Below are 27,937 nucleotides of genomic sequence, written 5' to 3' on the forward strand. Positions count from 1 at the left end.
ACCCCCAAGATAAGGGGAGCCACTGGGCCTTTTTCTAGCTGCTTTCCTTCGACTGTGCTGGTTTCTCTACGGCTTTCTGCTCCCCCACCACCTTCTTCACAGCTCCTGGTTGGTGTTCTCTCCTCCTCTCTTCACAGTCTAGTCTCTTCTGTTAATGGACTTTTCTCCTCTGCCATCCATCACCTTGCCACATATCTCCTCAAATTACTTATGAGCTCTAAGGATGAATTCTACAAGTATTGTTTTGACATTTCTAAGAATTCTGCCTCCAGCAATTTCATTTTCTTTTGCCCAGATTTTTTTTTTGAGGGTACTAGGCCTGGGCACTGTCCCTGGATTCTTTGGCTCAAGGTTAGCACTATACCACTTGAGCCACAGCATAATTTCTGGCTTTTTCTATGATTAATTGGAGATGAGAGTCTCAAAAACTTTCCTGCCCATGGTAGCTTCATACCACAATCCTCGGATCTCAGCCTCCTGAATACTAGCTAGGATTACAGGCTTAAGCCATCAGCTTTCCCCATTTTTTTTCCAGTCTTGGGGCTTGAACTCAGAGCTTCTTTTGCTCAAGGCTAGCACTCTACCACTTGAGCCACAGCGCCACTTCTGGCCTTTTCTGTTTATGTGGTACTGAGCAATCATGCCTGGTAGGCAAGCACTTTACCTCTAAGCCACATTCCCAGCCTCGGTACTTTTTTTTTGTTTTTTTGTCGGTTGTGGAGCTTGAACTCTGGACCTGGATGCTGTCCCTCAGTTCTTTAGCTCAAGGCTAGCACTGTACCACTTGAGCCACAGCACCACTTCTGGCTTTTTCTGCTTATGTGGTGCTAAGGAATCGAACCCAGGGCCTCATGCATGCAAGGCAAGCACTCTACCACTGAGCTACCTGCCCAGCCCCTTCCCTACACTTTTTAAGACAAACGTTTTATGTATAATCATTGTTGCTCCTACTGTTTTCTAATGTTTCCAACTATTACATTACTGAGAAAAAGAATTCCTGGAACAAAACTATTTTCAAGCCAAATACTATAGTTACTAGATAATCATGTTAAATATACAAATATCCCTATGCAAATAAAGTTATAAGGTGCTTATTTCTTATGGAAAAATACTTTATGAAGTCTTACCTTGAGGTGGCTCTCTGTCTATAAGCCCTTTGGGAATCAACTCTTCCTTATCTACATTTACATAACCACACACTTTTGGAGACTGCAAGCGTGAAACATTCTTGATATCTTCTGATTTATAAACTAACATTCTTTTGTCTTTGGTATCATTAACAAACCTCCACAGTGGCTAAAACAGAAAACATACATGGTGAGATGAGGAAAAAATCCAGGAAATCCACAATAGTATAACATTCTTTACTTATTCTTAAACAATATTTATTTCTGGATCAAATTTACTAGCAGTTTATGCAGAATAATCATTTCAGTTTTATTTGTTTTTCTTGTACTGAAGATTAAACTCAGGGCCTTATTTATGCAGGGCAAGTCCTCTACACTATGCCTGTAGCCCTCATCTTAGAGAGTGAGTGAGTGAGTGAGTGTGTGTGTGTGTGTGTGTGTGTGTGTGTGTGTGTTGGGCAAATCCTCTACCTCTACACTATGCCTGCAGCCCTTATCTTAGTGTGTGTGTGTGTGTGTGTGTGTGTGGTGTGTGTGTGTGTGTGTGTGTGTGTTAGCACACACACGTTTATGCTGGTCCTGAGGTTTGAACTCAGGTCCTGGGCACTATCTCTGAGCTTTGTGCTCAAGGCTAGTGCTCTACTACTTGAGCACAGCTCTTCTTTCAGCTTTTTGGTGATTAGTTGGAGATAAGAGTTTCAGGAACTTTCTTGCCTAGGCTGGCAATAACTGCTATGGTCTGAATGTGACCCAAAATTCATGCTTTGGAAACTTACTCCCCCAATTTACATGAACAGGCTCTGAAGTGGAGTCTTTGGAAGGTGACTGGGTCATGAACCACTCACAGATGAACAGGTTCTCATGGGTGTGGCATTGTTATATAAGTGAATTTAGGGCCTGGGCATGTGGTTTAGTGGTAGAGTGCTTGTCTAGCATGCATGAAGCCCCAGGTTCGATTCCTTAGTCCATATAAACAGAAAAAGCTGAAAGTTACACTATGGTTCAAGTGGTTGTGTGCTAGCCTTGAAAAGTTCAGGGACAGTGTCCAGGCCCCAGTGTTCAAGCCTCATGACTGGCAAAAATAAAAGTAAAAGTGAATTTAACAAGCATACCCTCTGCCATGTCTTAATGTTGTAAGAAGACACATCAAGGAGATGCCAGCAAAAAGCTCTTGGATTTCCCAGCCTTCAGAACCATAAAGCTTCTCTTTTTGATAATTTACTGAGTTTCAGGTATAGTACCTGAAAAGGTACTATAACAATAATCTACAGACTATAACAAGCACATTACAAGGCCATAGATTTCTTCTTCCTAATGATGGATAGACCAAAGACTAATGGCCATGTAGTCTGCATGTTATTACATGTATGTTTACAGGTCTGGAAGAGTAGGCTCAGCGGTAGAGTGCACAACAGCCTACAAAATGCAAAGCCCTGAGTTAATACTCCAGTACAACCAATAAAATAAATAAAATGGATATTTATAATACTAGCACCCTGGCTTAACCCTATCACCAAATAAACGTGAAAATTTCTAGCTGAACAATCTTATAATTTTCTTGCAAATGATCTGCTTTTGTGATATCTTCACCATTACCCAAAGGATTCCTATTTTCCAAGAAAACACAAAATCCATGTCAGTCCACAAATACACGGCAAGTTTGTTTTCTAGGCTAGCCTCTGACATGTGGATTTGTGCCTGATATTAATTTGGTTACTTTGCTCTTGTTTCTACTATTTGGTTAAAGAGTGCACAGAGATTCTTTTAACTTCTCAGACTAAAACTATCAGCCTTTTTTTGTTTGCTTGCTTGTTTTTTGGGGGGGAGGGTCAGTTGTGGAGCTTGAACTCAGGGCCTGGGCACTGTCTATGAGCTTTTCTGCTCAAGAGTAGCAAGCACTCTATCACTCTGAGCCACAGCTCCACTTCCAGTTTTCTAGTAAACTGTCCATAAGAGGCTCATGGACTTTCTAGCAGGTTGGCTTTGTACTGCAACCCTCAGATCTCAGCCTACTGAGTAGCTACTATTACAGGCATGAGCCACCAGCACCCAGCTTCTATCAGCCTTTTATTAACCTAGAATTCCCAGAGTGCCTAACAGAGAAATAAGACTTGACTATCATCTTTTGAAATACTCTTACAGTAAGACCACTCGACAAAGAATCTTACAATGAGTTTTCTCTTCCTAAGCCCACCCCAACGTGTGCTTCTATTATGTACTAGGAAACAGAGTACACCCAATGATAGCTTCTTAGCGATGCAAAAAATATTCTTGTTCTGTACAGTCATCTACTTCCCTAGTTCAAAAAGAAAAAAAAAAACCTTAAATTTAAGCAGAAAAGAATGACCAATTACAACTTTTGCATTTTAAACAACTGAGATGCTTTTTAAAACTCAGATATATAAGCCACTAAAAAATTAAAATTTAGGGCTGGGAAGGTGGGCTCAGTGGTAGGGTGCTTGCCTCTCATGCATGAGGCCTTGGGTTCGACTCAACACCACATAAACAGAAAAAACCGGAAGTAGCACTGTGGCTCAAGTGGTAAAGCGGTAGTATTGAACTGAAGAGCTGAGGGAGAGCACCCAAGCCCAGAGTTCAAGCCCCATGACCAACAAAAAAATAAAAATAAAATTTTATATAAACTTACCTCTATGTTATATTCTGCCCCGTCTGTGTAGATTCTTATTGTAACATCATCATCTCCTATGTGGGCCAGAACCTTAGAGTCAGGCTCACCTTGACAGAAAAAAAAAACCAAAAACATGTTTTTTCAATACCATAAACTATGCATTACTAACAATAAAGAAAAATCAATCAAACTGTTCATCACACTTGCATTCACCTTGAGAGCTCTGCAAAAAAATGGAGGACAAGCCATACACCGGTGTCTCATGCCTGCAATCCTCCTCAGGAGGCAGAGAACAGGAGGATTGTGGTTTGAAGCCAGCCCAGGCAGAAAAGCCTACGAGTATCCATCTTCAAAATAACCAGCAAAAATGCTAGACTGGTAGAGCAAATGTTGGAGCATCAGCAGAGAGCAAGAAAGCTGAGCAAGAGTGTCTAAGTTCAGGCCCCAGTAGTGGCACCAAAACAACAAAGAAGACCCAGAAGCTAGGTAATTCTCACCTCCAAAAGAGCAGCCTCAAGTCAAGTAAAACTTTCCATTCCCATAATTAACAAACATCTAATTCTGCAGATGTTCTTCTGGAGTAATGCAACCCAAATTTGGTGGAGAAGAACTAAGAGCAGGCAGAGGTGTGACCTAGAATATACAGATCTTAAACTGTACTATTTGGAGATTGTGATGTCTTTTTGGGGGGGAAGGAGGGCATGACAGTAGCAGGGCATGGCTTTCTTGCTTATGGTTGGCATTCCACCATTTGAACTATGCCTCCAAGCTGCCATTTTGCTGGTAAACTGAAGATGTAGTCTTGCAGACTTTTCTGCCTGAACTGGCTTTGAATTTCTATCTTCCATATCTCAGACTTCTGAGTAGCTAGGATTACAAGGCATGAGCCCTGGTGCTAGATCCTACTTCTTTTTCTTATTGAAGAACACAGTCCAAAAGGTAAACTGCAATGCTTGTTTGGTACTTTCTCACAACTAGATACATAATAAGAGCATAAAGTAAATTTTATCTACCTTCCCTATTTAAATCTAAGAAAAGCACAATCCTTGCCTAAAAAAGAAAGTTAAATTCTTACCACTTGAGAGGAAATTCATTTTGTCATCAACTTAGCCAGCAAGTGTGACATAGTAGAAAGTACCTACTTTCTATTCTTAGAACAGTTCTGCTTCCCAATTTGCATAGCTCAAAAAACCGCTCACAGAACAGCATTCCTATGACACTCCTTTACTCCTACCCACCAGACAAGACAACTTCAACTTAGATTTGAAGACCCATCATAATTTTAATCTGATATCCCCCAAAAGTTCATGCATGAAAAGGCTGGTTGCCCAAGATTTAGAGGCAACTAGATAATGTGGGTTCTAACTTCATCCACAGATTAACCACTAGTACTCACTGCTCTGTGGGCCATTAGGACATATGGCCTGGTTGCAGAAGTAGGTCATGAGGGTGTGCCTCTGAAGGGTGTACCTTGTCCTACACCACTCCCTCCCACTCCCTCTCAACCCCCCCCCCCCCCACCTCGATGCTTTGTGGCTGCTGTGAGAAGAGCCTCCTCCACCACAGGCTTCTGACACCATGGTGTCTCTGCCGCACCACAGGTCCAACACATGGAAACAGCCACTGGAACCATGAACCAAAATGAACCTTTCTCTTTCACATTGTTTCCTGAGAATTCTGTCATAGCAAAAAGGATGACAAACTATGACTAGTCTAAATTTGCATAAAGTACACTTTAGTGTGCTTACTATATATGGAAAACTCAGTTTCTAAAATTAAACTTTTTATTTGCAATTTTTTGTTTTTTTGTCAGTTGTGGGGCTTGAACTCTGGGCCTGGGTGCTGTCCCTCAGCTCTTCAGCTCAAGGCGAGCGCTCTACCACTTGAGCTACAGCGCCACTTCCGGTTTTCTGGTGGTTTTTGTCTCCTGCCCGGGCTGGCTTTGAACCGCAATCCTCAGATCTCAGCCTCCTGAGTAGCTAGGATTATAAGCATGAGCCACCAGCGCCCAGCTTTATTTGCAATTTTTAAGGAAAGAAAAGGAGTATTTAGAAGATCTAAGACTTGAAGACACAAAGCAGAACAGAGCTCTGCACTCACCAACCACATGTCCACTGAAGAAGTCCTGCCATTTTACATTATACTCGCTTTCATCTTTACCATCTACCACCACCACTTTGAAATTCCGTGAAAAGCGTTCAGTACTTGATGTCAGGTATAATTTAAAATGCCTAAAGAAAGAATAAATTTATAGATTAAGTACATTGAATAGAGGCCTGATTTTTTCTTTCTTTTTTTGTGTCAGTTGTGAGTCTTAAACTCAGGGCCTGAGTGCTGTTCCTGAGCTCTTCGCTCAAGGCTAGCACTCTACCACTTTGAGCCACAGCGCCATTTCCAGTTTTCTGGTGGTTAACTGGAAATAAGAATCTCACAGACTTTCCTGCCAGGGCTGGCTTTGAACCACAATCCTTTGATCTCAGCCTCCTGAGTAGCTAGGATTACAGGTGTGAGCCACCAGCACCCAGCTTGATTTTTTTTTTTTAATGTTAGCTATCAACCTGATAGCGCTAATTTACATTTTTCTAAAAACCATAAATTTTAGAAGAATTTCCAAGTTACAAGTAACATTTCTCTAGAGAAGTGGAGTAAAACATCTCCGTAAAGGTAAATTGATTAACTAGGTTAGTTGTAGCAGCTTATTCCAGAAGAAATGAACAATACAAGGCAGGGAGCATCCAAAAAGCATACATATTCCTCTTTTCTGGAAACGGAGTAATGAAACACACAGATCTGGGTAAATGGAGTACCACTAACTGGAAAAATTAGTATTTAAGACTATTTTTACTATATACCATTAATTGAACAACTACCCACTGTCAGGCACTCTATGTGTATAAATAATCTCCACTTTACACAAGCAAAAGCTAAGGCACAGAAATTATCACTCAGGTTACACAGCTATTCCATTCTGAAACTGGACACAGAACTTCCTTTGTTTCATATTCTTGCACGCTACCACCTCTAGCAACCAAGCTGTAGATATGACTGGAACACACTTCCTGTGGTGCAAAATTAATAAATTGTTGCTTGTGTATTTAAAAACACTCTTTCCTTCTTCTAAAAGATCTTGAAAATAATTAAACCACAATTACCACCAGGGAAATAAATATGAAGTCTCCAAAGCAGACATTAAAATATGTACTCCTGCCAGGCGCTGGTGGCTCACGCCTGTAATCCTAGCTACTCAGGAGGCTGAGATCTGAGGACCGAGGTTCAAAGCCAGCCTGGGCAGAAAAGACCGTGAGACTCCTATCTCCAATAAACCACTAGAAAACCGGAAGTGGCGCTGTGGTTCAAGTGGTAGAGTGCTTGCCTTGAGCTGAAGAGCTGAGGGACAGTGACCAGGCCCAGAGTTCAAGCCCCATGACTGACCCAAAAAAAAAAAAAAAAAAAATGCACTTTCTATTCCTTTCTCTTTTTGTTCTCTAAACATTTTTTTCTGTTCTGACATAGAACAGAAAAGCCTTTCCAATGCATACCCATGCACACCAAAGACCAAAAAGATATGCCATTCATCTCAAGAGACACAAATCTTGTCAGCTATGGGGAAAATGTGAAATATTACTTTCCCTTGGGATCTACCTAAGTCTTACAACTACCAAGAAATCCAGACTGGGATTATCTCCATAGCAACAAATTGTTTTTAACCTTTTGTACATACAAGGCAATGTTAGTTTCCTTGCAATGTTTTTAATGGCCAGAGTGAAAAAGACACATAATAGAACAAGATATCATAAAACTTAGGAATTTTTCTTTTTTTTTTCCCCCCATTGTGGGACTTGAACTTAGGGCCTGGATGCTATTCCTGAGCTCTTTTGTTCAAAGCTAGCGCTCTACCACTTTGCCCCACATCATCACTTCTGATTTTTTAGTGATTAATTGGAGATAAGAGCCTCATAGAGACATTTCTGCCCAGGATGGCTCCAATCCACAATCCTCAGATTCTCAGCCGCCTGAGGACCCAGAATTACATATATGAGCCGGCACCCAGCTCTCGCTTTCAAAAATGTTTCTTCGTTGGGAAGGTGGCTCAGTGGTAGAGTGCTTGCCTTGCATGCATGAGGCCCTGGGTTTGATTCCTCAGCACCACATAAGCAGGGAAAAAAAAATCAAAAATGTGTCTTCCAACTAGTGTTAGTGGGCACTTTTTCACCATCACTCATGCTGAGGACTTGAGAGGAAAAACACCTTTTTAATACACCTATTACTTTCAAAGCTATGAATCGTAATATTGTTTTCAATATCCTCATGCAAGTCATTATTGCATTCTGAATTTCCTACACCAAAAATGTGCTTCACAAGCTGGGCACTGGTGGCTCACGCCTGTAATCCTAGCTACTCAGGAAGCTGAGGTCTGAAGATCATGATTCAAAGGAAAGTCCATGAGACTCTTATTTCCAATTGAGACTCTTGTTTCCAATTAACTACCTGGTAGCACTGTGGCTCAAAGTGGTAGAGTGCTAGCCTTGAGGGGATAAAGGGGGTCAAAGTTCAGGGAAGTGGGGGGGGGGGGGAATCTGCTTTACAGTAAAAACAAACACCAAGTAATAGTGGAAGTTTATAGTGCTTTCTGTTTAATTAGGGTTGTTTATTTAATTTTGGGGTGCTGGAAACTGAACTTGGCACCTTATTCGAGCTAGGCTGGCACTCTTTTACCTAAGAAATACCTTCAGCCCCAACATGTTTTTTATATTTTCCATTCTTAACACTGAGTTATAAAACTTAATAGGATTTTTTTTTTTTTGGGGGGGGGGGGGTTGGTCGTGGGGCTTGAACTTCTGGGCCTGGGTGCTGTTCCTGCGCTCTTTAGCTCAAGGTGAGCATTCTACCTCTTGAGCCACAACGCCACTTCCAGTTTTCTAGTGGTTTATTAGAGATCAGATTCTGATGGACTTTTCTGCCCTGGCTGGCTTTGAACCATGATCCTCAGATCTCAGCCTCCTGAGTAGCTAGGATTACAGGCATGAACCACAGGGCACCTAGCTCTAAAAGGATTTTTTTTGGGGGGGAGGGGGATCCAGTCGTGGGGCCTGAACTCTGGGCCTGGGCGCTGTCCCTCAGCTCTTCGGTTCAAGGTTAGCACTCTACCACTTGAGCCACAGCGCCACTTCCGGCTTTTTTCTTTTTGCTTATGTGGTGCTGAGGAATTGAACCCAGGGCCTCATGCATGCAAGGCAAGCACTCTACCACTGAGCCACCTTCCCAGCCCCAATAGGATTTTTTTTTTATCAATTAAAGTTCATTTTACTTTTTTTTCCCAAAATTATGTGGAGTCATTAATTTGCAGATGTCTGACAATTTTGTCTTTCTGACTTTCGTTTTTGAGAATTTACAGTAACAACCAGTTTTAGCCAGTTTGAATTACCACTATTATCTATTTTTGTTTTGTGAGACAAGATCTTGCTATGCAGCCCAAGCTGGTCCAAAATGCCCAATCCTTCTGCTGAAGCCTCTAAGCACTGCAATTATGGTACATGGTGCCACACCAGCTTCTTAATGGTCCATTTTGTGGGAACTGCATTTCTTCATCAGCTGAGATTACAGGAATAAGCCACCACACTATGCTCTTAAAAAAAAAACAAAAAGCGGGCACTGGTGGCTCACGCCTGTAATCCTAGCTACTCAGGAGGCTGAGATCTGAGGATCGCGGTTCAAAGCCAGCCCGGGCAGGAGAGACCGTGAAACTCCTATCTCCAATAAACCACCACAAAACCGGAAGTGGCGTTGTAGCTCAAGTGGTAGAGCGCTCGCCTTGAGCTGAAGAGCTGAGGGACAGCGCCCAGGCCCAGAGTTCAAGCCCCACGACCGACCAAAAAAAAAAAAAAAAAAAAAAAAACCAATAACATTATAAAAAGTATCAAAACAAGTCAGGCAGCCTGAGTAGCCTGTAGCTACTCAGGAGGCTGAGATCTGAGGATCATGGTTCAAAGCCAGCTCTGACAGGAAGTTCCTGAGACTCTTATCTCCAATTAATCACTGAAAAATCAGAAAGTGGTGCTGTAGCTCAAGTGGTAGAGTGCTAGCGAGTGCTAGCCTTGAGTAAATGGAGCTTAGGGACAATACCTAGGACCAGAGTTCAAGGATCAGGACCTGCCAAAAAAAAAAAAAGTACCAAACAATAGTTGCAATCATTCCTTACTCTGGAATAAGTATTTGTGGATTTACACCAAAGAGGAAAAGTAACTTGCATGGTAAATTTTAATGTTTCTTCTCTTCACAAAACTACTTCAATCCACTGAGTGCCTGTGGCTCACTCTTATTATCTGAGGTCTCAGAAGGCTGTGCTCTGAGGATCATGGCTTGAAGCCAGCTCAAACAAACAAATCCAAGAGACTCTTACCTCCAATTAACCACCAATAAGCTGGAAGTAGAGCTCAAGTGATAGAGTGCCAGACTTGAGTGAAAAAGCTGAGAGAGAGCATGAGACCCTGAGTTCAACAAGCCCCAGAACTAGCACAATTAAAAACAGAAACAAAGCAACAAACTGCTTCAGTTCATATAAGCTTTTGGAATTCTTTCGTGCTTCTTAATAGCTACTAGTCACATCCCTATTTAATTTAATGTAATCTTGGTTTAAATTATTTAAAACCAGACTATTCGCCTGGTGCTGGTAGCTCATGCCTAGCCACTCAGGAGGCTAAGATCTGAAGATAACAGTCTGAAGAAGAGAAGTCCATGAGACTTCATCTCCAGTTAACCAGCAAAAGACAGGCTGGGAAGCAGAGGCATGGCTCAAGTGGTAGCTTGCCAGCCTGAGCAAAATAAATCCAAGTGAAAGTGCAAGGGTCCGAGTTCATCCCCAGTACCAGTACCAAAAAAAAGCCAGGCTGGAGGTGTAGCCCAAGTGATAGAGCACAAGCCCTGAGTAGAAAAAATCCTGTGGGAGTGTGAGGACCTAAGTTCAAGCCCTAGTACCAGACAATAAATAAAAATGGTAAAACTTAAAAAAAAAATAGCATCTTTTCACTCCCCATCACTACCAAATAAAAAATGGCTTCAGCCCAGGGCCAATGGCTTACAACTTTAATCCTAGCTTCTCAGGAGGCTGAGATCTCAGGATCACCGTTTTAAGCCAGCCAGGGCAGAAAAGTCCATGAGACTCTTATCTCCAATTAATCACAGAAAAAACCAGAGGTGGCCCAGTAGTTCAAGTGGTACAGTGATAACCTTGAGCAAAAGAAGCTCAGGGACACAGCCCAGGTCCACAGTTCAAGCCCTAGGACCAGGAAACACAAACAAACAAACCAATTGGCTACACTAAGGTAAGGACAGCCATAATACACCCTAATTACTTCAGTGACCCAGAAAAGGTAAGGAATTTAGAGCTAGAAAATCTGGCAAATCTCACTCTACCTACCATCTAGTTTGACCTTGGCCTTGATCTCTGTTCCTAAGTAAGCACCTAACTACAAATGGAAAGATATAACCTATTAACTGACTAGTTTGGAGTTGAAATTAAACAACCTATTTTAAAGCATTTGATACAAAATTCTCATAAATTGGAAAATACATTTCCTATTAAATAATTAAAAGCAAAAAACTCTGTAAAATAAATTACAAAATTTCCCGACACACAATACTGAGTTTTGAACTCAGTACCTTAGACTTGCTAGGCAGGCACTTTACCACCTGAGCCAGGCCCCAGCCCTGAACATTTTCTTAATTAATGATTGCCATCTATGAAACATGAAAGAGAAATATGTACAGTATAAGCATCCAATTAATTTAAATTCTGTTAAAATTTCATAAGCATACCGTTAAACATGATGAACTTTGAATACTTATTTACTTTGGTTTAAATACTTGCCAGTATGACTTGTAAAATAAGCATTAGAGTGTATGAGCTATATATGAAAACAGAAAACAAAAAAAAGTTGAAAATTTTTGAAGTCATTGCATCAACTGCAAATCTTTAACACAGAATTTCCTGAGATTTCCATAGACCTGCTTTTCTATACACTTTTGACACACTGAGCTGCCAATGACATAACATTACTCAATAATTCAAATTACCTTTTCAGAGCTGAAAACGTGAGTAGTGTTTCTAAATGCGTAGAGGCCTGCAGACCCCTTTTCCTCACTGAGTGCTGCTGGATATTAGACAGAGAAAGGATGTCGTAGTCTGAGAGCAGAGAGTCAAGATTATCTGAAAAAAGGGTAAAAGGGTTATTAGCAACCAAATTCATAAAGCAATTGTAAGATCACTAAAATGAGTGTGCAAGACAATAAACTCTATGTAAAGTACTGCGAGAGCCAGCAGCACCACCGATGTGGTCTTACAAAAAAAACCTGACCCCAAGTCTAATGAAGATCCAAGTTCCAGTTCTTAAGAGACAGGGATTTGATGCTGCCAAACTAAATACCAACTGCAGGAAGCAATCAGCCACACCTAGAATTTTTAAATCCCACAACAAAGCACCCAATTTCTCCACAAAATAAATGGCATATAAAAGGAGGAAGGGACAGAAAAATAACAGACTGAAGAGTATAGCAAACAATCAATGTGTAACTCTTTTTGTATCCCACATCAAACAAGTCAGCTGTGGAAAGACATTTAAAACAACTTGGGAAAACTGAACATGGACCACATATTAGATATTAGTAAGTTTGATATCTCAAAGAATGCTATGGCATACAATGAAATAACTTCTAGATAACTGCCAGTTTGTGTAGGTTTAAAATTTCTAAGATCAAAGCATCTGACTTGGTCTTTTCATTGACATATTCCCTATCTGTTGATAAGAAGAACCACTTTTCTGCCAATGATGGCTGCTGTTGACTTGATCTTGCTGATCACAAAGCTTTGGGGCACCAATGAAAACCTTCAAAAGGTCACTCTTTCAATCACTCATTCAACGATTGTTTTGTCTGAAACTGGGACTCCAACTTGGTATATGACTCATTCACTCACCACGCTCTACTACCAGAGCCACGTTTCCAACCACTCCTCATTCAACTATTTCTTTTTTTTTGGTTGGTCATAGGGCCTGAACTCTGGGCCTGGGTGCTGTCCCTCAGCTCTTCAGCTCAAGGATAGCTCCCTACCACTAGAGCCACAGCGCCACTTCCGGCTTTTTCTGCTTATGTGGTACTGAGGATCGAACCCAGGGCCTCATGCTTTGAGGTAAGCAATATAACACTGAGCCACCTTCACAGCCTCATTCAACTATTTCTTAAGTGTTCAATACAAGGCATTATGCTGGTATTTTACTACAGTAGCTCTGTGAATATCCCTGGGGTATTATCCTCCTTTCACAAATGAAAAAACAGACTTAAATAAGTAAACTGGTATAACCACAAAGCTAAGGTAGCACAGAAATGGATTTTGACCTTGAGCCTGGCAGACTGAAATACCAAAGTTTTATGATGTGATACTTTTTTTTTAAGTAACTAATTTTTTTTACATTTTTTATTATTATATCTTTAAGTAGTTGTACAAAGAAGGTCCCATTCTACAGAACAGTATGAGTACAAGGTGTCTGACAACATTGCCACCCATCGCTCCTAACCCACCCCTTCTCTCACTTTCCTAACCCACTTCTCTTTTTTTTAATTGAGATTAGATGATTACATAAATTTCACATATTTCACAGTATTGTGGAATAGTGATACTTAAAGTCACAAACACATATTAACCTTCCCAAGGCAAACTGTCATTATCATGGTCTATAAAGGCTGTGAATTCTATGAGCTTTGACAATACAAATTATTTCTTCCACTGATCTGATACTTTTGAAACTCCTTTAAAAATAGCGGGGGTGGGAGGAGGGGGAGGAAATGTAATTGTGTAGTTGTGGAGATGGGAGAGAAGGGATGGTAGGGGGAAAACAAAGGCAACAATGCTTGATAAGAAATGTACTCATTACCTTGCTCACGTGATTGTAACTCCTCTGGTACAGTATTTTCACAATAAAAAACTTATTTAATAAATAAATGAATAAATAAAAAGAAACATTGTACTCATAACCTGGGCTATGGAATTATAACCTCATTGTACAACAATTTGGTAATAATAATAATAATGAACTGTTTCTGGAACAAAAAAGAAAAAAATAGCCTAGGCATTTTGGTACCTTCTACTACTTCTTACTTTTTGATATGTCCACCAAGCATGACCTCTCTTTTTCCCTCTCCCCTCCCTTTCCCCCTTTTCTCTACCTTCCTCTTCCCCTCCTCTCTTCCCCTTTCTCTCCCCTTCTCCCTCCCTCTCCCTCCTTCCTTCCCTTCCTTCCCCCCCCCCCCTTCTTTCTCATGTGCCAGTCTTGGAGCTTGAACTCAGTGACTGGGCCTTGTCCAACTTTTTGGTGGTTAATTGAAGATAAAAAGCCTCATGGGCCGGGAAGGTGGCTCAGCGATAGAGTGCTAGCCTTGCACTTGTGAGGCCCTGGGTTCAATTCCTCAGTACCACATTAACAGAAAAGGCCAAAAGTGACACTGTGGCTCTAGTGTAGAGCACTACCCTTGAGCTGAAGAGCTCAGGGACAGCACCCAGGCCTAGAGTTCAAGCGTCATGACTGACAAAAAAGAAAAAAAAAGAAAGAAAAAAAAAAGCCTCATGTATGTTCCTGCCTGGGCTGGCTTTGAACTGCAATCCTCAGATCTCAGTCTCCCCTTGAGCTGAAGAACTCAGGGACAGCACCCAGGCCTAGAGTTCAAGCTTCACGACTGACAAAAAAGAAAAAAAAAGAGAGAAAAAAAACCTCACATATGTTCCTGCCTGGGCTGGCTTTAAACTACAATCCTCAGATCTCAGTCTCCTAAGTAGTTAGAATTACAGGCACCAGTGCCTAGCTAAAGCCTTTTTTTTCTTTTTTCTTTTTTTTTGGCAAGTCCTTGGATTTGCACTCAAGGCTTGCACACTGTCCCTGAGCTGCTTTTACTCAAGACTAGCGCTCTACCACTTAAGCCACAGCGCCACTTCTGGCTTTTTCTGTGTATGTGGTACTGAGGAATGGAACAGGGCTTCATACATGCTAGGCAAGCACTCTACCACTAAGCCACATTCCCAGGCTAAAGCCCTTTCTTTATACCTTTATTCTGGCACTTTTTGGTAAGATATACTTGTCTTCCTCACAAACAGGTTATGAAATAGCCAAGTGTTTTTATTCATCATTATGTATTTACCTCATCACAAATTCAGTATAAAAATTTATACCTGTCAGCACTCATGTTCCAAGACTGCCTAAATTCTCAATGCTGCGAAATCAATACAGCTCTTTTCTTAGCTCTTCAAATTCACTGATACAGGCTGGTACATGAACTCAGTTTCATTCAAGATCATAATCTCGCCCACTGACTTACAGGCATAACTCAACACAGTACTTTCATTGTCAATAAATAACATGGCAGTGACTCTCAGAACACATTCCAGTGTCCCCACACAAGCAGCAGCAGCAACGCACGAATGCAAATGTTCTGATTTCCCCTCAGACCTACACAATCAAAAATCAAGTTTGAAAACCACTCAACAAGCCTGACAAGATGTCTGTGGTCTCAGCTACCAGGGAAGCTGAGGGAGAAGACTAGCTTGAGTCTAGGAGTTCAAGGGCAGTTTAGATAACACAGTCAGACTTGCATCTCAATAAAAGTTAAGACAGAAAGACCAAAGGGCAGAAGGCACTTAAGCAAGGAAATCAGACCAAAATGAAGGAAAAAACTGGAGCCAGTACTGTCAGGGCCTTGCACTTTTGCTTGTTTTTTGGTTTTGTTTTAAGTTTTAGCAAGTATTTATTTTAGTGTAACAGGATAAAGTGGGGAGAAATAGAAAAATAAAGAGTAACATTTCCTGTTCCATACAGGAAAAGGGAGTTAAAGATTCATTGCTAAGCAGGGCACGGGTGGCTCACAACTGTAATCCTAGCTACTCAGAAGTCTGAGATCTGAGGATCAAAGTTCAAAGCCAGCCCAGGCAGGAAAGGCTGTGAGATTCCTATCTCCAATTAAGCACTAGAAACCAGAAGTGGAGCTGTGGCTCAAAGTAGTAGAGTACTACTCATAAGCAAAAGAGCTCAGGGACAGTGTCCAGGCCCTAAGCTGAAGCTCCAGGACCCACAGAAAAAAAAGAAAGAAAAAGACTCGCTCTGCTTTTTCACTCAAGGCTGGTGCTCTATCAATTGAGTCATACTTCTAATTCCTGAGGGAAAATATTTTAGGCATAAAAATGTTCACTATTCAGCTGGCAAAATTAGAAAAACCAGAAACAAAGTAAATTAATAACTAGGAAACAGATAAGGACCTGGAGGCAAACTGCAGTCATCTAAAAGGCTACTTACAACAGGTTTTTAAGAGCATGGGAAATATTTAGGAGCATGGGAAAATAAATACTTTTCCTATGTTACTTAAGCAAGGGGAGAGTTAAAAAAAAAACTACTCATATTCTATGATCTTAACTGTGTAAAAAAAAAAAAATAGAGGGCTGGGAAGGTGGCTCAGTGGTAGAGCACTTGCCTTGCATGCATGAGGCCCTGGGTTCAATTCCTCAGCACCACATAAGCAAAAAGAAAAAAGCCGGAAGTGGCGCTGTGGCTCAAGTGTTAGAGCGCTAACCTTGGGCTGAAGAGCTGAGGGACAGCACCCAGGCCCAGAGTTCAGGCCCCACGACCAGACCCAAAAAAAAAAAAAAAAATAGACCTAGGAAGAAAAATAATGGCAAGATACTAACATCACTGGTTATTTTGAGTGTATTGTCTATAATAAATCCTTTTAAAATGTAGCTTGCTAACACATGTTAAAATACTTAACAGTATACTCCCAATGAATGATCAAATGTCACCAACAGATGTCTGAGCCATCACAAACAGCCTAGTAAAAACCACTGTGTCTTTGGGGCCAAACTGGATGGAGCTTTCACTGCTCTAGGTACCGCCCCTGCCAGCAAATGTGCCAGACTGACCTTTCACCACACCACACTGCTGGACACCTAACTCGTGGGAACTGCATTTTCTATAGCCTTTGCAGTGAAACTTCCATTCCCTTCACCTTCTTAAGAACTTCTCTTTGGGACTGGTTGGAAGGATCAAGTGGTAGAATGTTGACTAGCAGGTGAGAGGCCCTGAGTTCAAATCCCCAGTACCACACCATCAAAAAAAAAAAATCTTATCCATATCCAAATCTCTCAATAAACCAGTACCAACTTACACTAGTTTTGTTACAGTACATACTAAACAATGTCACCCATCTTCCTTTACTCAGCATCTGGTCATGGCCTCTTCCTGTACAATTCCAGCATGGCTGCCCATCACCCTCGAGAATGATGGCACCATCCTTCACTTTCTGCAAGGTGCTACAGCCATCACCTGAACAACTGAGCTTCTCTCATCTCAGCTAGCTATGACACAAATCAGAAAATAAGTAATCAGACTGCAAAATGTTACTGAAGCATCCCCGACCCACCTTTCTCCACTCTCCTCTGCCAAGGACTAGGCTTGTTCCCCACATGCCCATGCCCCTGCCCCCTCCCTGCTGCCCTCCTCTCACCCCATCCTCGGGCACTATGCTCAGAACCCTCCCCTTTCCCACTGCTTTTGTATCTTCTCCGCCCTTCCACCTTGACCTCTTTCTCTGCACAAATATTCTACCTTTTTTTTTCCCCACTAGATCTGTTTATTTATTTCTTTAGCAAACTCTTACTGACACCCTCCTATCTATCAGGCACTAGCTATACAAAAGAAAGAGAAATATACTTCTAGTGTTCTGAGGAAGAGACCATCACAAAATTCTGCTGAGAGAGGCAGGTGCAAGATGTGAAGGAAGCCCCTGCTGGGTGTGCCAAGAATACCTCAGGGAAGCAGCACTACATCTAAGAGGCAGTGGCAGCCCAGAGAAGAGAAAGAGGGAGACTCTAAGAAAAACACATGGCCTATGTGGCAGTCCATAGGATTTTGGACTTTGGATAAGGGCAAGAGAAATGTCACTAGGACGTCAAGATGGACCATGGGCCAGCAGGAACAAGACTGGAATCTTGGAAATCAGTGGATACACTGCTGAGCAAACCAGGTAGAGATCACTAAAAGACTACTACTTTTCGGGCTTGGGCACTTCATTCATTGAGACTTACACTTACACACACGCATACAAGCTATGGGGAGGGGCCTCTCACCAAATTGATCCTTTACATAGGATTTCCTTTGCATTATATCATGTTTGCAGCAATCATGATTTAAAGCAAGGAAAGAGCAAACCTATGCCATCCTAGATTCTCAACACTTAAGAGTACAAGCCGGGCGCTGGTGGCTCACGCCTGTAATCCTAGCTACTCAGGAGGCTGAGATCTAAGGATCGCGGTTCAAAGCCAGCCCGGGCAGGAAAGACCGTGAGACTCCTAATCTCCAATAAAACACCAGAAAACCAGAAGTGGCGCTGTAGCTCAAGTGGTAGAGCGCTCGCCTTGAGCTGAAGAGCTGAGGGACAGCACCCAGGCCCAGAGTTCAAGCCCTACGACCGACAAAAAAAAAAAAAAAAGAGTACAGGTAAAGAGCAGCGGAATCTCAGTACCTTCTAAACGTTCTCCAAGAACACAGAGGAAGTAAAAACTACAGGCCTAGAACAAACTGGACCTCATATGTATGTGTGGAGTTACCTATAGATTTGATAAACCTTCCAATCCATTTTAATCTTTTTATTGTGTGTGTATGTTTATGTATATATGTGTATACACACGCCAATCCTAGAGCTTGAAACTCAGGGTCTGGGCGCTGTTCTTGAGCTTTTTATTTGCTTAAGGCTAGTGCTCTACCACTTGAGCTACAGTTCCACTTCCAGCTTTGGGTGGTTAATTGGAAATAAGTCTCAGACATTCCTGCCCAGCCTGACTTTAAATCTCAAGCCTCATATCCCAACTTCCTGAGCAGCTAGGGATTACAGGCCTGAGCCACCAGTGGCCAGCTTCTTTCAACCTTACTCTTACATGTGAATTGCTTTGTCTCTGTGATAAGCTTTCATGGCCAGTGAATTTAGAACACTAATCTAAACCATACCCCCAATTTCTTTTTTCTTTTTTTTTTTTTTGGTCGGTCGTGGGGCTTGAACTCTGGGCCTGGGCGCTGTCCCTCAGCTCTTCAGCTCAAGGCAAGCGCTCTACCACTTGAGCTACAGCGCCACTTCCGGTTTTGTGGTGGTTTATTGGAGATAGGAGTCTCACAGTCTTTCCTGCCCGAGCTGGCTTTGAACCGCGATCCTCAGATCTCAGCCTCCTGAGTAGCTAGGATTACAGGCGTGAGCCACCAGCACCCGGCTCCCCAATTTCTTTTACCAAGCTCAGAGTCAGCATTTTTAAGGTTAACTTGTTTTTGTCTTGCACATTCTGTCATTTGGCTTTGTGCTTGAAGGACTTGCATCTCCCCTCTTGGCTGTTCATTTCATGTAGCTAAAGATGGAGTATGAAGGATTGACTCCCACCCTATTGTCCCAGGCCCATACAGACACCAGGCAAAATGCCAGGTATGTGTGAACTTGCTTGATGTGCCAGCAGGGCAATCCACCTAAGCCCAACTATAAACATCCCATTGCGGGGCCATCTGAGAAGCCCCCACCTCCTTTTACCTGGTGGCTTTTTCATTGACCTCTGCCTCCTTGCTCAGACCTCACAAAAGCCAGCTGCTGTCCCAGCTCTGACACACAGTCTCCAAGCCCGGCAGGAAGGCTGTGTCCCTCACTGCTCTATCTCAATGAACAGTCCTTGCTGTGGAAGGTGGTGTCTGGCCTGTTTCCTTCCTTTGTCCTCCATTTTCCTAACAGTGCTTGCACAGCTTAATAGCTTGGCTTCCTTGTTCAGTTGGTATTCTACCACTTGGACCACTGTCTCCACCTGGCTTTGAACATGAATCTCAGCCTCTTGAGTAGCTAGGATTGCAGGCATGAGCCAATGGTACCCAGCTAGTTTAAACCTTAAAAAGATGTGTTATATAATTTTTGTGTCTCTATAAGTGCTTATATATACACGAATACTTGTAATTGTCTCCATGTATCTGAAAGTAATATAAATAAAATGTTATAAGCAAAAGGTCTGATGATATTTGTGAACTTTTTACATTAATTTTCTTTTCAGCAGTAGACTGCATTTTTCTAGAATATTAACTACAAGCATAACGCAGAACCCTACAGCACTTGTACTTTCCACTTCTCTCCTACATGAAATACAAAAGGGTTCCCCCAATTAACACAACCAATCCTACTCTGATGCAGGAAGTGAAAAAAAATAAATCCTGTTCTGTGGTGTAGGCTTATTATCTCACCAAATGGGAAGATGAAACAGAAGGACCTTCACATGAAGGCCAGCCTGGGCAAGACCCTGTCTCTAAGTTAAAAAACAAAAACAAAGTCACTAAAGAAATGAATGACAGGGCTGGGATGTAGCAAAGTGCTTGCCTATCAAGTGCAACGTCCTGGATTCCATCCCCAGTATCAAAAAAGAAAAGACAAAATAATAATAATACGGTTTTAAAAAATAGAAGTGAATGACAGAGAGAGTACAACAGGCTCTGCTGGAACAGGTAGGTATGCCCAGAAGGAAGGGTGAATATGATCCAAGTACTTCTTATATACATGTATAAAACAGAACAGTGAAACTGATTTTTTTTTAAAGGAGGAAAGATTAGGAAGAACAATAAAAGAAATAAAGGTATATTGTATGTATATCTGGAAATGTCACAATAAAACCACTTTGTGCAACTCATGTAAGCTAATAAAAATAAACTTTAAAAAGAAAGAAAAAAGGTGGAAAGATTATTTCCTACAGTCTCTAGAGGGAATGAAGCAGGAGTGCCAAGCCCTCCCATCTTAGACATCTGACACACAGAACTATAGGATTTTAAATTTGCTCTGTAAAATTTTTTTAAAGAATTGCTAAAGACCAAGCTAAGACTTCTATAAAGTTGTTTATAGAGCCTGTGCAGAAGACATTTGACATCTGCTCTTCAGCACTAAACACAGTGACCTGAGCACGCAGGGCAACCAGCCCTGGGAGCAGAGGAATCCTTCTTCCTTAGGTCTATGAAATAGTGCTCTCTACCAGGCCAAAGAACTAAAAATGTGCTTTTGGGTATATATAAGTAGGGAAAGATGGAATATGAACTGCCTGATTCCCTGTCACAGCTTCTGCTCTTGCAGCTAACTATATGCTACAATAGCACAGAGAACCTGTTTATCAATGGAGGGCGCAGGGGGAGGGGGCACATGTGGATATAAGCTGGAGGAGTTGGGCTAACCAGAAGGATGGAACGTGAATATAGTCAAAATAGATTGTTTGTATGGCCGAAAACAGAACAATGAAACCTGATGAAATTGTTCTAGGAGGGGAAAGGGGCATGACAGAAGGACTGGAATACATTGTAAACTTGCATCACAATGAAATCCATTCCCTGAATAACAAAGGTCTCACAGTGGCTGGATTTAACCTGGGCCAAGACTCTCAAGCTAGGAAGTGCTCAGCCACTGCAAAGTGGGAGAGAACTTCTGAAAAACCCCAGACTGATTCACTAGGCTCTGTAATCAATACAAAGGCAAACTTAGGTTAGGCAATGAGACTGCTTCCCCAATTCCTGCAATCCATTCTCACTCCTAATTTTGTTTTCTATACTCAGTCTTCTAATCAGAACAGATGACATATGGCTTGGGACATATTATATACCAAGTGCCTGTGAACACTTAGTAGAATCATTAACAACACAGAGGATGTGGGCATGGAATGCTTCAGAGAACAAGGCCAGGTCAGACATATATTTAGTAGTTAAGTCAGGGGCTGGGGAATGTGGCTTAGTGGTAGAGTGCTTGTCTAGCATGCATGAAGCCCTGGGTTCAATTCCTCAGTACCACGTCAGCAGAAAAGGCCAGAAGGGGCGTTGTGGCTCAAGTGCTAGTGCACTAGCCTTGAGCACACAGGGACAGTGCCCAGGCCCTGAGTTCAAGCCCTAGGAACAGAAAAAAAAAAAAAAAAGAACACAGTCAAATGGCAAGTGAAACCAGGACAGGGGATGTGACTTCTCAGAATATATCACTTGTATTTAGAAGAAAGAAAAAAAGGAAGTGGATGAGGAAGGGAGATGGCCATCTCCTCAGCTGATTTCAGGATGTGAAGAGACACATGGACGAAAAACCTTTCCATCTACTTCCCTACCACAGTGAGTCTATTATTGCTTGTTGTTTCTCTTCTGCCAGCTTTTTTCAGTTTTTTTGTTTGTTTGTTTTGGTTTTTGGTTATGGTTTTTTTTTTTTTTTGGTCATCAGTTGTGGGGCTTGAAAACTCTGGGCTTGGGCGCTGTCCCTCAGCTCTTCAGCTCAAGGCCAGCGCTCTACCACTTCAGCTACAGCTCCACTTCCGGTTTTCTGGTGGTTAATTGGAAATAAGAATCTCAGGGACTTTCCTGACAGGGCTGGCTTTGAACTGCAATCCAGATCTTAGCCCCCTGAGTAGCTAGGATTACAGGTATGAGCCACTGGCATCCAGTTCACACTGTATTCTTATGTTAAGAATATAAATGATGAAGGACCTGAAAAAACAACTACACTTGGCCTTGGAAAACATCAGTACTCAACATGCAGGAAGTCTTTGAATACCAAAAGGATGTTTCCAGTTTATTATCACCTCTGCTTAACTCTTCATCTTTTCCCAGAAATAACTGTCTCTGACTAGTTCAAAGCAGAGTTATATTAAATCTCCCCTGGAACAGTTAGGGTAGTTTCATCTTTAGATTTAAAGAAATGCAATTTATAAGCAAAATTAATATGAGGAAATGGGATGTCAAAATACTGAGTTAAATGGTGCTGCAAACAATTATAGAAAAATCTCCACACCAATAACCTCAAGATAAATTTCAAAATATGTTTGAAATATAAACACTCCCCATTTGTGACTGTCTACCCATTTGCATCCTCTTTTATTAAAAGAAACACGGGGCTGGGAAGGTGGCTCAGTGGTAGAGTGCTCGCCTTGCATGCATGAGGCCCTGGGTTCGATTCCTCAGCACCACATAAGCAAAAAAAGCTGGAAGTGGGGCTGAGGCTCAAGTGGTAGAGTGCTAGTCTACAGCTGAAGAGCTGAAGGACAGCCCCCAGGCCCAGAGTTCAGGCCCCACGGCCAAAAAAAAAAAAAAATATATGAGGCTGGGAAGGTGGCTCAGTGGTAGAGCGCTTGCCTTGCATGCCTGAGGCCCTGGGTTCAATTCCTCAGCACCACATAAGCAAAACGAAAAAAAGCCGGAAGTGGCGCTGTGGCTCAAGTGGTAAAGCGCTAGCCTTGAGCTGAAGAGCTGAGGGACAACGCCCAGGCCGAGTTCAGGCCCCACGACCGGACCCAAAAAAAAAAAAAATTAAAAATAAATAAATAAATAAAAGAAACACGAAAGAAAAACAATTTTAAAATCAAAATGAGACTTGTACCCCCCCGCCAGCTGCAACTTCAATAAGATATAATAATGACTTAGGTCTCATGACTCACAATTTTCCTAAATTATGCAATTCTTACAGTTAAGTTGAAACAGTGTTTTGGTTGTTTTTTTTTTACGGGCATGGAGCCTGAACTCTGGGCCTGGGTGCTACCCTAAGCTCTTCAGCTCAAGGCTAGTGCTCTACTATTTGAGCCACAGCTCCACTTCCAGCTTTTTCTGCTTATGTAGTTCTAAGGAATTGAACCCAGGGCCTCATGCAGGCAAGGAAAGCACTCGACCACTGAGCTACCTTCCCAGCCCTGAAACAGATTTTTGTTTTGCTTTGTTTTTTGTGGGGTTTTTTGTTTGTTTTTTGTTTTTGGGTCCAGTCGTCAGGCCTGAACTCTGGGCCTGGGCGCTGTCCCTCAACTCTTCAGCTCAAAGCTAGCGCTCTACCACTTGAGCCACAGCGCCACTTGCGGTTTTTTTCTTTTTTTGCCTATGTGGTGCTGAGGAATCGAACCCAGGGCCTCAAGCATGCAAGGCAAGCGCTCTACCACTGAGCCACCTTCTCAGCCCCGTTTTTGTGGGGTTTTTGGTCATGTGGCTTGACTCTACCACTTGAGCCAAAGCACCACTTCTGGATTTCTGGTAACAGTCTCACGGACTTCCCTGCCTGGGCTGGCTTTGAACCGGGATCCTCTGATCTCAGCCTACTGAGTAGCCAGGATTACAGGTGTGAGCCACCAGTGCCCAGCTGAAACAGATTTTTGATATATTTTTGCCTTTCAAAAAAGTCACATTCCTAATCAATATCAGTTATGCAATTACAGTATTACAGTGCAAGTAGACTAAAAAACAATAAAGCAGATTCAATAAAATAGCTTTCAACTATGAACTATTGAGTTGGTCTTGACTAACTCAGTCTATATAATAGGAGGGTTCAATGATAAATAACATCCTCCACTGTCACACATACACCAAAAAAAAAAGAAGACACCTACAAGGTATATATATAATTCACTGGATTTTCCTGAAACAGTGACCCATTTTCTTGACATTTAAAAAAAAAAATAAAGCTGAAGACGTTGTTCAATGGTAGAGCACCTATATATTATATGCAAGACCCTGGGTTCAGTTCCTAGCACAGAAAAAAAAAATCATCCTGTAAGGTTCCCATCAGTGCAAGTTGGAACAGTTCCCAGCTCTGCCATCATTTTCCATTTTTACCTATCTAGGGTTCTTTTTGGTTTGCTTTTGTTTTTTCCTGGTCCTGGGGCTTGAACTCTGGACCTGGGTGCTGTCCTTGGGCTCCTTTTGCTTAAGGCTAATACTCTACCACTTGAGACACAGCGCCACTTCCCATTTTTTCTGTGATTAACTAGAGATGAGTCTCATGGACTTTCCTGCCCAGGCTGGCTTAGAATCACAATCCTCAGATCTCACACTCCTAGCTAGGACTGTAGGCATGAGCCACTGGCACCTGGCCCTATCTAGGTTTTTTCTCTTTTTTTTTTTTTGTATTGTAAAGGTGATGAACAGAGGAGTTACAATTACAATAAGTATGATAATGAGTGCAGTTCTTATGGAACATTGTTATCCCTTAATTTTGTGAATTTCACAGAGATTCATGTTTTACTTTACTGGGGTTTGAACTCAAGCTTTATTCCTGCTAAGCAGGTAGTCTACTGCTTGAGCCACTCCCCCCACCCCCAATCTAGTTTTAAAAGTCTAGGTTCAAGTATCACCTTTCCCAGGAAGTCATTACCTTCCTAGATTGTATTCAGTGCCCCCCCCCTTTAATGGTATAGTGTACCCAAATGTTCTCTTCCATGTTGTTTTGCGAGTATCTGTTCTGATCTCTGTATGAGTCTCTATTTTACTCTTTCATAAATTTTTTTTTTTTTTTGGTCCGGTCGTGGGGCCTGAATTCTGGGCCTAGGTGCTGTCCCTCAGCTCTTCAGCTCAAGGCTAGCGCTCTACCACTTGAGCCACAGAGCCACAGCGCCCCTTCAGGGTTTTTTCTTTTTTGCTTATGTGGTGCTGAGGAATCAAACCCAGGGCCTCATGCATGCAAGGCAAGCGCTCTACCACTGAGCCACCTTCCCAGCCCTTTCATAAATCTTTTTAAGATGGTCTTTTTATTTCCAATGCCACGTATAACAACTTGAGCACACAATTGGGGTTATTTTGTTGTTGTTCTGGTGTGAACTCAAGGCCTTGCTAGGCTGGCACTCTACCTCTTGAGGCATACCTCCAATCCTGCTTGTTGCTGGTTACTTGGAATGGAGTCTAGTCAACTTTTCTGCCAGGCCTGGCCTCAAACTACAATCTCAGTCTCTTGAGTGACGAGGATTACAGCATGAGCCACCTGAATGCAGCACTTCAAATGTTTTCGATGAATAGCTAAGTCTACACACATTTTTCTGGCACAAATAATCTGCTAATTAAAAATATGATCTGGCCCGGTACTGGTGGCTCATGCCTGTCATTCTATTTACTCAGGAGGAGGCTGAGATCTTAGGATCACACTTCAAAGCCAGACAGGGCAGGAAAGTCCATGAGACTATTATCTCCAATAAGCCACTCAGAAAACCAGAAGTGGTGCTGTGGCTCTAGTGGTAGAGCACTTGCCTTGAGCTGAAGAGCTGAGGGACAAGGCCCAGACCCAGAGTTCAAGCCCCACAACTGACAAAAAAAAAAAAAAAATCTGCATATGATGCTGAAAGTTGATATCATATAGTGTTTTTTCCTCTACAGAGTATAGTTCTCTAAGAGTCGTTAACTTTTTCACCTGTGAACAAGAGAATGAAAACATGTAACATAGTTTTTCAGAGTGGAGAAATGCATGTTTATTCTCTTAGGTACTGTTATTCTTAAAATGATGCTCATCCATCCTGAGTTAGCCATGGCTAATTCACCGGTCACAGCACTTCCTAACTAGCTCCTTTCTCTCCTTAAACACTTATAATCCATTTCAAATGGCACCACCACAAAACAGTTATTAAGGCGAGAACATTCAACATCTTTACTACCTATTATCAGTTAATTACAGCTCCAATGCCAGGCAATAACTGATGCGAGAAAATTAATTAGCCATAAAATCCGAAGGATCTCAAACTGCACGGAACAACACTCATGTAAAACCGTGTTATACTGAGGACCATGAAAAATGTATTAATACTACAGCTTCACACAATGGAAAGTATACTGTTTCACACTGTGTTATGATTGATTAACCAAACTGTCTTACAAGTCAGCTTAGAGTAAAGTCACAGTAACTTCCACCTAACTTTACAACTCTGAACACGAGCCCTCTAGAAAACACAATTGCACAGGAATCGCCTCCTGGCGAGGCTCACAGATGACCGTCCCTGACCAGATGTTCACACGCGCGACTGAAAGGTCGAGTGTCGGCCTCCCTCCGCGCCCTCTCCCCCAAGTGCCTCCAACCAACTTCCACCCGACGACGGAGGGGCGGCGGGGGACGACACGTCCCCAAGCTCCAAGTCCTGTCAGAAGAGGCACCGGAAAGCCCAGCCCGCGGCCGCCGTGCGCCGGACGCCGCGCGGCCTCCTCCGGGAGACCTTCTCGCAGGCGCTCGCGGCGCTTCTTCCCCGCCCCGGCCGCCTTCGGCACACACCCCATCTTCTTGGCAACGCGGGGACCTACATCTCAGGAGCTCCCCAAGCACGCCGCAGAGACGCAGGCCAGCGGAGGGGACCCCGCCGGCCCCGAGCTGGGGAGCCACACCCCCTTCCTGCCCAGACCCGGGACGCGCCCTCGCGCCCAGCACCCGCCCGAGCGCCGGCGCGGCCCCCGCCGTCCCCCCTCCAGGCCGCGCTCCCCGCGCCCGCCGGGGACCCCCGCCGCCCCCCGTTCTTTACCAAGTCGCTGGGGGGAGCCGGGGCCCGCGGCGTCCGGAGGTCGCGGCGCCAGCACCAGCGGGGCGAGGCTGGTCAGGAAGAGCAGACACCGCCTCATGTTCCCTCCTCGGGACAGCTTCGCCTGACGGGGGCTCGGAGCCCGCTCACATGGAGGAGAGAGGACCCGCCGGCCCGGCTCGGCCCCGCAGACTCCTCTTCCTCCCGCACCGCCTACCGGGAACTCCTGCCGCGGGGATCCAGGACCCGGAAGTGCGGGCGGCGCCCGGAGAAGCCGGCCCAGCCCACTTCCGGCCGCCGCCGACCCCGCACCGCCCACGGCCGGAAGCCGGGCGCCGCGAGGCACGCCGGGAGTCCCCGCCCCGCCGCGGCTCCAGCCGCACCCCGGCCGCGCTCTGCCCGCCCCGCCCGAGCTCCGCCGGCGCTTGCGTGGCCTCGGGTCCCGTCGTCCTGACTCGACCCCGCCCGGCCTCGCTCCCGTCCCCGAGTGACCGCGGGGAAGGCGGGAGCTCACGCGCCAGGCCTGCCCCCTTCATCTTGGCGTCCCAAGTACGGTTAGGGTCGTTGAGGCGCTGCAGTCCCGACCGGGGTCCCGCTGCCGCGTCCCGGGGCGCCGGAGGACCCCTCGGAGCCAGCTGCGGTCCTGGGGGTGGGGGCCGCCCGGGACCGTGGTCCCCGCCCGCTGCTGGAGACCTCGCGGGTCGGGCTCCAGCTCGGGCGGCGGGGCCCGGGAGCGCCGGGCTTCGCGAGGCACGGGGAGTCTCCCGAGCCCTGCGGCTGAGCCCTGCACCCACCCGCCGCATTCCCCGCTCTACTCGGTCCGTTTCGCCCGGGCTGGAAGTTTCCCAGTGCGGCTTGTGCTGTGCGATGCTTTGC

At 43.6% G+C, this 27,937-nt stretch overlaps 1 protein-coding gene across 2 annotated transcripts in view; it reads right to left on the minus strand.

The window, feature by feature from the left end:
* Nucleotides 1–27,312, minus strand: part of Adam17 (ADAM metallopeptidase domain 17) — a 59,040-nt gene extending 31,728 nt beyond the window's left edge. Inside the window, exons 1-5 of one of the 2 annotated variants that reach the window (XM_042680751.1) lie at nt 27,065–27,312; nt 11,830–11,962; nt 5,857–5,987; nt 3,775–3,863; nt 1,128–1,296 (exon numbers count right to left, since the gene is read on the minus strand). In XM_042680751.1, the coding sequence (XP_042536685.1) occupies nt 1,128–1,296; nt 3,775–3,863; nt 5,857–5,987; nt 11,830–11,962; nt 27,065–27,161 (619 nt within the window). In that variant the 5' untranslated portion in view covers nt 27,162–27,312. Of the gene's footprint in view, nt 1–1,127; nt 1,297–3,774; nt 3,864–5,856; nt 5,988–11,829; nt 11,963–27,064 lie in introns of those variants that run through there. The other variant, XM_042680753.1, reaches the window with a different exon arrangement.
* Nucleotides 27,313–27,937: the final 625 nt, after the last annotated feature.

The sequence above is a fragment of the Dipodomys spectabilis genome, unplaced genomic scaffold (genome assembly GCF_019054845.1).
Source record: "Dipodomys spectabilis isolate Male_0828 unplaced genomic scaffold, ASM1905484v1 ptg000066l, whole genome shotgun sequence".
NCBI lineage: Eukaryota > Metazoa > Chordata > Mammalia > Rodentia > Heteromyidae > Dipodomys > Dipodomys spectabilis.